Source organism: Diceros bicornis, chromosome 18, assembly GCF_020826845.1.
Source record: "Diceros bicornis minor isolate mBicDic1 chromosome 18, mDicBic1.mat.cur, whole genome shotgun sequence".
NCBI classification, from domain to species: domain Eukaryota; kingdom Metazoa; phylum Chordata; class Mammalia; order Perissodactyla; family Rhinocerotidae; genus Diceros; species Diceros bicornis.
The window spans coordinates 45,094,643-45,106,949 of record NC_080757.1 but is presented as its reverse complement, the minus strand read 5'-3'; the positions used below and the strand labels follow the sequence as shown (position 1 = coordinate 45,106,949).

The 12,307-nt window shown below is 34.1% G+C and overlaps 1 protein-coding gene across 1 annotated transcript in view; it reads right to left on the bottom strand.

Annotated features, from left to right (window-relative positions):
* The window catches only part of EFCAB13 (EF-hand calcium binding domain 13), a 331,371-nt gene that overhangs the window by 202,812 nt on the left and 116,252 nt on the right, over nt 1-12,307 (bottom strand). The window contains 3 exon segments of the mRNA XM_058561286.1: nt 1,521-1,592; nt 2,029-2,172; nt 3,057-3,128. Coding sequence (XP_058417269.1) covers nt 1,521-1,592; nt 2,029-2,172; nt 3,057-3,128 — 288 coding nt within the window.

Genomic DNA, 12,307 nt, shown 5'->3' with positions numbered 1-12,307 from the left:
TTGATAAGGAACTTGTATCTAGAATATATACAAAAATAAAAAAACAAACAACCCAACTTAAAAAATGGGCAAAAGATCTGAACACTCTGCCAAAGAAGATATATACATGGCATATAAGCACAAGAGAAGATGCTCAAAATCATTAGTCACTAAGGAAATAGAAATTAAAACCACATGAGATACCACTATACACTTATTAGAATGATTAAAATTAAAAAGACTGACTATGCCCAGTACTAGCAAGAATTTGAAGGAACTGGAACTCTCATACACTGCTGGAGGAAATGTAAAATAGTATAACCACTTTGGAAAACAGTTTGGCAGTTTCCTAAAAATTAAACACATCTACCATATGATCCAGCCAATCTTTGGTAATTACCCAAGATAAATGAAAGCATATGTCCATACAATGACATTTACACAAATGTTCATAGCAGCTTTATTTGTAATAGCCCCAAATAGGAAACAACCTAATGTGTATCACCAGGTAAGTAAATAAACTGTGGTAAATCTATAAAATGGAGTACTATTCAGTAACAAACAAGAATGAACTAATGATACATGCCACAACATGAATGAATCTCAAAATAATTATGCTGAGTAAAAGAATCCAGCAAAAAAGAGCACATCTATTTATACAAAATTCTGGGTAAAGCAAACGAATCTATGATACTGGCCTAAGACAAGATTGACATGAGGGAAGCCATATCGTAACTTAGAATAACCTCTAACCAACCCACCCAGCTGTATATTTTTACCTTGCATGTAGCCTAGGTGATAAATAGTTACCCTCTGGGAAATATGCACATTCTGTAGATTTTATAATCCTGGGTGATGTATGTACCTCCCTGTAGTGATAGATGATAACTTTGTTCTTTTGAGTTTCTTAGGAATATGACAACTCATATTTTGTTCCTCAGAGAAGAATATGCTGGCATCCATCATCAATGACAACTGAAAGACCTGGTGTGGTGTCTTCAATCACTGATGCCAGATGGTCAACATTCCTAAGCCCCTCCTTCATAGCCTACTAGTCCTATATAATTGCTTAAACTTTGTGCTTGTGTAAGATGGTCTTTGGGACATGAGTCTACCTTCTTCCAATTTTGCTGACTAATTGAATAAACCCCTTTCTCAAGCACTGACTCATCTTGCAACTGATTGGCTTCAAGGTTGTGGCAAGCAGAACGAGCCCTTGCTCAGTTACATCTATACTGACAGAAAGAATATCAGTGGTTGCCTGGGGATGAGGAGGAGGAGGATGGGGAAAGGCAGGAGAGATTACATACGGGCATGAGGAAGCTTTGGGGGTGAGGGACGTGTTCATTATCCTCATTGTGATGATAGTCTCATAGGTGTGTGTGTATGTCAAAACTGATCAAATTGTGCACTTTTATTATAAAAATAGACAATTTTTGTATATAATTTATACTTCATAACACTGTTTAAAAAATAATAATAAGGACAAAAGATGATGCAAACCATAACAAATATCTAAAATGAAATATTGATTGACTCACCTTCAAATTCAGGAGCTGGCTTACTTGTGTTCAAAGTCTCCAAAATTTGTTTGAGACTTACTTCACTAGTTTCTAAAAAGTAAAGTACAAGGATTACGAAATGGCAAAGTGTTAATGCTAATAATAATTTAATAACCATGACAGGGAGTGGGGGATGGGAATATTTTGTAATTTCTTAAAATTAGCTGGATAAAAACTAGTTAATTAAAAGTGTTTTACCTGGAATCTGTTCCCTCAAAACAAGAAAAAAATTTGAATTATATTAACTTATTTGGCTTAAATAATTAAATTTGATGTATATATTTTATAGATTTCATGCCAGATAAACAGGAGGTGTCTCTTAAAAATATTTCCAGAAGAAAAAAATATTAATTTTAATTAGTTCTCAATATATTTCTAAGAACTAGTTTATCTAAAATATACACATACACAACAGACATCCCAAGCACACAGTAAAACTAGGACTTCATTAAGCTCGACATAGATTGCTCTTTCAAAAAAGACTCACCATCAATAGATGCTTCATTCAGAATCTCCTGGAATATCTTGTTGCTTAATGGAATTCCAGCACTTAAGAGTTGGGAGTTCAGTTTATTTACAGGCATCTTATCATTTCTGATCTTATCAAGAGTTGTAATCTCTTTAAATAAATCTGTAAATACATGAAGAATAGAGAACAGACGACGAAGTTGAGGCAAAGCCCTTTTTAAGGCTTAACACCCTAGCCTACAGAGAACTAGGTATATTACAGAAGGAAATCTGAGTTAAAGGACTCTTAAAATATATCAGTGGACTTTGTTTTTAGAAGTCAATTAAACAATAAACAAAATTTAACATACCCCTAACCAGGTAAAAGTTGAATTTCTATGAAATTTTTGTAAAAGTCTACTTTTATTCATTAACCATTTCCCCTCAAGGGGGTTTCTTCTACATGCTCCAGTCTTTCATAGACTGCAAAGCATTTCAAGAACAGTTAGGCACTACCTCTTAGAATGAGGTCAAGTAGCAGAAATAGAAGCCAGGTAGTTGGGGAAAGGAAAACTTTGAAAAAGATACATAAATCTGCTATGGACTGAAAAACACTTAGTCATACCTTATCCTAGCATTAGAGAGTCTTTCTTTCTTATCAGTCTACCTACTAGTTTTAGATGCACTAGATCCTCTTTTGTACTTTTTTACATGTTTCGCTACAGATGAGGAAAATAAACGTGGAAATTAATAGAGGTGGGAGAAGACTGTATTAGCGTAATGGGGGGGGATTTGTACCTTTATAATGAAGAATATACTGAGACAAATTATTTGCTTTAAGAAAGCACACTCTAGATGTGTAATACTAAATAATTCATTATAGTCAAAGCATAGATTGAATATGGTAAAGAATAAGAAAGCAGATTACAACATCTCAAATAAAGCAAAGAAAACTTAATGAAAGTATTAAAAATACAGGGCAAAACAAACTATATTTTAGAAAAAGTAGAATACCATAGAATGATCTTAGAAACTTATTTTTAAGTTTCATTCTTCTACTATACCTACTGTTGAATGATAGTGATGATTTAGGTGAATTTGTGAAAGCATCAATTACATCTTTTAAGATCATTTTTCTTTCTGTAAAGTTAAGAAATAAAGAAGAGTTTAAATAAAGCAGATTTTAAACTCATTAAGGCAAGGATCTGGTATTGTTTTAACATTATTCCATTCAGCTTTCAAACTTCTGTGACCACAATTCACAGTAGGAAATACATTTAGATCACGAGCACACACACAAACACACACAAATAGAAATAAAAGTTTTATGAAACAATACTTAACCCTTACTATGTGATGCACTCTGATATCTTCTAGTGAATTTCACATTATTCCATTTCATTTTTAAATGCTACTCAGGACTTACTAAATTTATTTCACAACCCATTATGTGGCCCACAGTTTAAAAAACTATACACAGGCTATACAGCACAAAAATATATACACAGCAATTTTCATTAAAGACTATCAATACCCGTAAAGAGTATGAAAGGATGCATAGGGCCACTCCCTGCAGAGATGCTTTACACAACAAAGACAGCAAAGGAAGAGAAAAAGTTTTTTAAAAATTCCTTTAGAAAAAAGTTCTGTTTGGTAAAAAAGCAGAGAAATTCAACTTTTTTTTACTATCACCACTGCCTACTTAACACTGAAACAAAAACTGTGCATAAAAGCAAATTTATAAAGCTCAGAATCTCCTTTCCAAGTTAAATAAAAACCCTTAGGAAATCTAATAGTCAAATCTCAATTTCTTCTGATTTATCCATAATGTCACACATACATATTTCTTACTCTTTGGGATGACAGGGTTCAGGTCACACTGCTCCCAAAATACGGTACCTTAGCACATTGAATATTTTAAGCTGAAGAAATTTGAGAACTGGCAGGTGCAGGAAGGACTCTGATCTCCCCCTTCTCACCAGAAGCAGGTCATAAGACCTTCAGGGGAGAGGTGCGTTTGCTATACCCAGAGGAAAGGAGCAACCTTATCTCTGAAGACGGAGGGTCGGAGGGACACCGAGAGGAATTCGAATAAACAGGCCTTCCTAAGTTTCCCCCAGTTCACTACCCTTAGCTCATATCATTTTGTCCTATCACATCTTTCCACAAGTTTCCACTCTTCATCAAACCTGGCATTAAAACGTTCAAGTTTAACTGCTTCTTTGGGTCTTCATTTCTTCATGAATGTTCTCGTGTCATGTAAAATTTACATTAAATATATTTGTATGCTTTTCTCTTGTTAATCTGTCTTTTGTTAAAGAGCTCCAGCTAAGAACCTAGAAGGGTAGAAGGAAAAAATTTTTTCCACCCCTACAGGGGCCTGCTTCAGAGATCACAAGCTGATAGCCCACAGAGTGAAAATAGCTGAGATTCAGTCATGTTCGTTGTCGTAGAGAGTGCTGGTTTTTTCTAAATTTGAATTTAACTCTCTTAATATGTGCTCCCAAGTTACCCCACAGTCCTCATCACTTCCAAAGTCGTCTTTATTTTATCATCTGTTGGATAGATTCCTATGGCATTTAAATTTTGTTGAAGATCAGAAATGGCTGTAAGTTCATTTTTGTGAATGTTTATGTCGTAAAATTGATCTTTATCTCCTGGGAAGAGATAACCACCTTCAGTTAGAGAGGAATTTTCATGTTTTTCCTTTATATTTTAAAGATAAGCGGGGGGCCGGCCCCGTGGCTTAGTGGTTAAGTGTACGCGCTCCGCTGCTAGCGGCCTGGGTTCGGATCCCGGGCGCGCATCAACGCACCGATTCTCTGGCCATGCTGAGGCCGCGTCCCACATGCAGCAACTAGAAGGATGTGCAACTATGACATACAACTATCTACTGGGGCTTTAGGGGAAAAAAATAAATAAATAAAAATCTTTAAAAAAAAAAAGATAAGTGGGAAAAATCTTCCAACATACAAAATTATACTTAAGAAAAAAGGCAGTATTTGTATTTATTTATGTACTGCCCTGTTCCTAAAATAATTTAAAATAGGTAACAAGAAATACAGACAAAAAAGTTTAAATGTAAGTAAGGAAATTGGGGGCAAGAAACAGAAGAGCAAGAAAAATGAGACAAAACAGAGCAATAGACAAAGTACTTTCCATAAGGTCATATATATAGATTTTGCAACAATACCAAATGTGCATACATCTAACAAGAGCCTTCAAAATACGTAAAGTCAAAATCAACAGAATTAAAGGGAGGAATAAATGAGCCTATAATCAGAGTTGGAGATTTGAACACTTTGCACTTAGTAACTAATAGAACAAGTAGAATAAACATCAGTAAGAATTAGAAGATTCAACCAAACTAGCAAACAATCTTATCGAATTGATATTTGTAGAACACGACCCAACAACAATAGAACGTACATTCTTTCAAGAGCGCATGGAATAGTCACCTAGATAGACCACATGCTGGACTTGAAAACAAACCTTAATGAATTTAAATTGTGCAAAATATATTCTCTGACCAAGGTATATTAAATTAGAAATCAATAATAATAAGATATCTAGAAAATGTCCAAATATTTGGAAATTAAAAAGTATACTTCTAAATTACCCATAGTTCAAAGAAGATATCATAAGATGAATTAGAATATATTTTAACTAAGTAGTTATCAAAGCACGATATATAAAAATTTATGAGGTACAGTGAAAGAAGTACTCAGATAAAAATTTGCAGCTTTAAATGTTGGAAAGGTATAAAATCAGTGATCTAAGCTTCCATCTTAATCAGCTAGCAAAAGAAGAGTAAATTAAGCCCCCCAAAATAAAGACCAAGTAACACTGAAAATAAGAATATGAACCAATGAAAGAGAAAAATTAACAAAATCAACTTTCTAATGAAATGATTAATAAAGTTGATTAATTCCTACTCATTAAGAATAAAAAAGAAAAAAAATTACACAAACATCAGGAAAAAAAAAAGGACATCACACTACAGATATCAAAAGGATAATAAGGGGAGATTATGAACTTCTTTATGCCAATAAATTTGACAAATTAGATGAAATAAATTTCTAGAGAGACAACTACACTTATAGAAAGTATATTTCTTCTTTGTAACATTTATCAAGATAAAATGTGGTATATACATACAATGAAATATTATTTGGCAATAAAAAGAAATGAAGTACTAATACCTCCTACAACATGGACAAACCTTGAAAACATGCTAACTGAAATAGTTGGTCACACAGGATCACACATCATATGATTCCGTTTACATGAAATGTCCAGAATGAACAAATCAACAGAGACAGAAAGTAGATTAGCACTTGCCCAGAAATGGGAGAGGGGAGACAAATGTGGGAGTGACATTCCCCTAAGTCTAAAGGGTGCAAGGTTTCTTTTTGGGGTAATGAAAATGTTCTAAAATTGATTTTGGTGATGGATGCACAACTATGTGAATATATAAAAAGCCATTGAACTGTATACTTTTTTTTTTTTTGGTGAGGAAGATTGGCTTGAGTTAACATCTGTTGCCAATCTTCCTCTTTTCACTTGAGGAAGAGTGGCCCTGAGCTAACATTCGTGCCAATCTTCCCCTATGTTGTATGTGGGACGCTGCCACAGCATGGCTTGATGAGTAGTGTAGGTCCACCCCCAGGGTCTGAACCTGCGAGCCCCGGGCTGCCAAAGTCGAGCACATGAACTTAACCACTACGCCACTGGGCCAGCCCTGAACTGTATACTTTTAATGGGTGAATTGTGTAAGTTATATCACAAGAAAACTGTTAAATTAAAAAAATAGATCCACACATATATTGTTAACTGATTTTTGTAAAGATACAAAGGCAATTATGTGGAGAAAGGATAGTCTTTCAAATAAATGATGCTGTAACAATTGTATATCCACATACAAAATAAAAATGCAATCCATATTTCATATCATAAACAAAAAATATAATGGATAATAGCCCTAAATTTAAAACCTAAAACTATGAAATTTCTAAAACGAAGGTGAAAGCTTTTTAACCTTTAGGTAAAGATTTCTTTACCTAAAAAATTTAATTTAATTTAATTTAAAAATTAAATTAAAGATTAGGTAAAGATTTCTTACATACATATGTGTCCTCAATGCTTCATGTCAAGGGATTCATGATGTGGATATATCTTATTTCTGGTGATGTTCACCTTGATCTCTCGATTAAGGTGGTTTCTGCCAGGTTTCTCCACTGTAAATTTATCATCTTTCCCTTTGTAGTTAATAAATATCTTGAAGGAGATACCTTGAAACTACATTTTAAATCCTATTTCTCAGGGCTGGCCTGGTGGCACAAGCGGTTAAGTGCGCATGCTCTGCTGCGGCAGCCTGGGGTTCACCGGTTCGGATCCCGGGCGCCAACCAATGCACTGTTTGTCAAGCCATGCTGTGGCGGTGTCCCATATAAAGTGGAGGAAGATGGGCACAGATGTTAGCCCAGGGCCAGTCTTCCTCAGCAAAAAGAGGAGGATTGGTAGATGTTAGCTCAGGGCTGATCTTCCTCACAAAAAATAAATAAATAAATAAATAAATCCTATTTCTCCCCAAACTGTCACCCATTAATTTTAGCATCTATCAGTGATTCCTGTCTGCAATAACTATTACTTTGGTATTTGCCTATTGGTGATTTTCTATTTCTCTTTTTCCTTCTACATGTATTCATTGGAATTCTACTATAAGAAAGAGCTGTCCCTTCTCTCCATTTATTTATTTAGTTCATTTTTATTTATATTATATGGACTCATGGGCATTTATTTTATTCTATGACTTACAACCCAATTCTAGAAGTATTTATTTTGTTGCTGAAATTTTTCCAAATTTGGCCATAAGGAGCTTTTTTAGATTGACTCTTATATTCTTTGGACAAGCTGTCATCTTTTTTTGAGTACTTTCTTACTCACTGGCACCACAAGATGTTCCAAACTGATCTTCTATTTTCCCTTTCCCAACCACTTCTCAACCATTTCTCCCAGGTGCCCTGGTGTTTACAAACTAAAGTCTGGATGCTAGGTACACATTACTGTTGATGTATCATTGCTTCTAGGATCTCTCAGTGAACAGAACTAGGAAATATATATGTGCATTACATTTTTAAGAACACAGAAGCCTTATTTTATAGAATGTTCCTCATTCTAAGTCTGTCTGATGTTTCTTTATGATTAGATTCATAGTATGCCTCCCAGGCTGTAAGGCCACATAAGTGATTTTGCGTCCTTGTCAGGGAATCATATTCGAAGACACATTATGTCCACCTGCTTCTTATTGATGTCATAAATTTTCATCAACTGATCAAGGTTTTATCTGGTTACCATTTCCTTCTTTTAACTAAAAAGCAATCTGTAGAGAGACTATGCAAATATCCTGCTCCCCACTGAAATTTCCCCCTAGATGTTAGCATTCATCGATAATTCTTGCTTGAAACAATCTTTACTATCATGGTTTAAAATGGTGATTTTTCCCCAGCTTTATTGAGATGTAATGACATATAACATTGTGTAAGTTTAAGGTGTACAACGTGTTGATTTGATACACTTATATATCATAAAATGATTACCATAAAATGGTGATTTTCGAGTTCCATTACTTCCTCTATCTTTATCAGTAGCCATGCTACTATAAAAAAGAGCCCTCTCTTGTTCCCTTTTCATTCATTCATTCATTCCTTTAGCTATTTATAATCAATGTGGACACATGGATTCCTATTTTTTTCACTGGAATATAATCTGTTACTGCTTTCATTTATTTTAACGCTCAAATTGTCTCAGATTTGGCTAGTGGAAGACCCTTCAAGCTGACTCCTATGTTCTTTTGACATACCATCAACGTTTTTCTAGCACTTCCTTATTTTCTAGCATGAGAAGTTCCAGGCTCATCTTGTACCTTTAGTGCTCCAGGCTGCGAATCAGCTATTTATCCAGAGCCCTAATACAACTGGGGAATTGTATTCAGAAACCAAGATCAAGTTGATAAGTGTGTTCATTGGCCTTGGAGCTTCATTGCTTCTAGGATCATTGAGCAAACAGAGCTAAGAATACATATATATTTTATAAATCATAAGTTCATACTGATAACTCCAATTTCAATCTAACCCCACAAGGTAGTTCTTGTCTTGCCTCAATCCATATTTATATTTTCCTTCTCCCATAGTAAGAAGCTAGCTCCCCAATATGTCAATACATTTACTCACTTAATCATATATGCTATACTTATACCACTGTATAAAACAATTCTATTAAGAAGAGTCAAATATTTGCCTATAGTTCTGTTTTCCTCCTAGACTGAGGGTATATAGTTAAAGCACTGTTTTCAAAATTATACCCCTTGTAACTATGTTATTTGTTTGAAATATGGCTTGTTTCTATTTGCATTCAGCTTTAGAGTTTTTAGGATTCTAAAATATGTAGAGCATTAACATGATCCCAAAACTAAAATCAAACAAAAAAGTATTCTGAGGAGTGTCACTCCTTCCCAAATTGCTTCTACCTAGTCCCTCCACCTACTTTGTAGGTAACCAATTTCATTGTTTTCCAGTTTATTCTTCCTGTATTTAAAAGTAAGAAGATACATGTATATTTTCACATTCCCCTTCTTTCTCCAAAAGGTAGTATACTCTATGTATATGCTTTTTGTTTTGTACTTTGCTTTTTTAAAGTAACAAGATATCTTGGAAATCTCTCCATATCAGTTCACAGAAATCTTACTCATTCTTTTTTTATAGTTGCATAATACTCTATTATATATAAAACCTATAGTTTATTCAACTAATCTCCAATGTTTATGCATTATGTATTTTCCATTATTTTGCAATTTCAAATAATGCTGTAATGAATACCTTATGCACCTGTATTTTCATGTTTTTGGAGGGTATCTTCAGAGTAAATTTCTAGAAGTGGGATTGCTGAGTCAAAAGGTAAACACATATGTAGTTGTGTTAGATATTGCCAAATTCCCTTCATAAGAATGGTAACATTTTACATGCCCACCAGCAATACATAAGTGCCTTTTTCCCCACAACCTGACAAACAGAATATGTTATTAAGCTTTTGAATTTTTCCCAATTTTTGCCAATGGGTAAGAAAGTGTATCTCTGTTTTAATTTGCATACTTCTTATTAAGAGTGAAATTGAACATTTCGATATATTTATAGGCCATTTTATATCCTTTTTATGATTTGCATATTCATATTTTTTGCCCATTTTTAATAATATTTCTTCCATGATATACACTGCAAATAGTTTCTCCCATTTTGTTATTTGTCCTTTGACTTTACTCATGGTATTGTATTGATAGATAAAAGTTTTGGGTTTTTTCTTTTAATCTTTCCAAGACCAATGTCAAAGAGCTTACCGCCTCTTTTCTTCTAGGATTTTTATGGTTTCAGGTTTTACATTCAAGTCTTTTATCCATTTTGAGTTAGATTTTGCATATGGTGTAAGATAGTAGTCCAGTTTCATTCTTTTGCAGAGGGCTTTCCAGTTTTCCCAACATTATGTATTGAAGAGACTGTACTTTGCCCATTGCATATTCTTGGCTGCTGCTTCTTAAATTAATTGACCATATATGCAAATGTTTATTTCTGGACTCTGTTCTGTTTCATTGATCCACATGTCTATTTTTATGCCAATACCATAGAGTTTTGACTACTATAGCTTTATAATATAATTTAAATTAGGAAGTGTGATGCCTGTAGCTTTGTTGTTCTTTCTCAAGATTTCTTTGGCAATTGGGATCTTTTGTGGAACTAATGGAACTTTTATGGAACTAATTTTGGAACTTTTGAAACTAATGGAACTTTTATGGAACTAATTTTATTAGTTCCATAAAATTTTAGGATTATTTGTTCTATTTCTGTGAAAAATGCCACTGGGATTTTCATAGGGATTGCATTGAATCTGTAGATTGCTTTGGGTAGTATGGACATTATAACAATATTAATTCTTCCAACCCTTGAACATGGAATATCTTTTTATTTATTTGTGTCTTTTTGAATTTCTTTCTCCAATGTCCTACAGTTTTCAGTGTACAGGTCTTTCACCTCTTTGGTTAAAGTTATTCCCAGGTATTTTTTTTTTACGAATTTTGTAATTGTTTTCTTAATTTATCTTTCTGATAGTTTGTTATAAGTGAATAGAAATGCAATTGATTTTGCTTTTGTTTTTGGTTTATTTTGGTAACATTTTATAACATTGTATAAATTTCAGGTGTACATCATTATACTTCTATTTCTGCATGGATTACATCATGTTCTCATGTTCACCACTCAAATACTAATTACAATCCATCACCACATACATATGCCTATTTATCCCTTTCAATCTTCTCCCTCCCCCCTTCGACTCTGGTAACCACCAATCCAATCTCTGTCTCTATGTGTTTGTTTGTTTGTTGTTATCTCCTACTTGATGAGTGAGATCATACGGTATTTGACTTTCTCCCTCTGACTTATTTCACTTTGCGCAATACGCTCAATGTCCATGCATGTTGTCACAAAAGGCTGGATTTCATCGTTTCTTATGACTGAGTAGTATTTCATTGTGTATAAATACCACATCTTCTTTATCCATTCTTCCCTTGATGGGCACTTAGGTTGCTTCCATGTCTTGGTTATTGTGAATAACGCTGCAATGAACAGAGGGGTTCATGTATCTTTATGCATTGGTGTTTTCCCATTCTTTGGATAAATACCCAGCAGTGGAATAACTGGATCATATAGTAGTTCTATCCTTAATTTTTTGAGGAATCTCCATACTGTTTTCCATAGTGGCTGCACCAGTTTGCACTCCCACCAGCAGTGTATGAGAGTTCCCTTCTCTCCACAATCTCTCCAACACTTGTTGTTTCCTGTCTTGTTAATTAAAGCCATTCTGACGGGCGTGAGCTGATATGTCATTGTAGTTTTGATTTGCATTTCCCTGATAGTTAATGATGTTGAACATCTTTTCATGTGCCTGTTGCCCATCTGTATATCTTCTTCAGAGAAACGTCTGTTCAGGTCTTTTGCCCACTTTTTAATTGGGTTGTTAGTTTTTTTCTTGTTGAGATGCATGAGTTCTTTATATATTTTGGAGATTAACCCCTTATCACATGTATGGTTTGCAAATATCTTCTCCAAATTGTTAGGTTGTCTTTTCATTTTGTTGATGGTTTCCTTTGCTGTGCAGAAGCTTTTTAGTTTGATGTAGTCCCATTTGTTTATTTTTTCTATTGTTTCTCTTGCCCAGTCAGACATGGTGCTTGAAAATATGTTGCTAAGACTGATGTTGAAGAGCATACT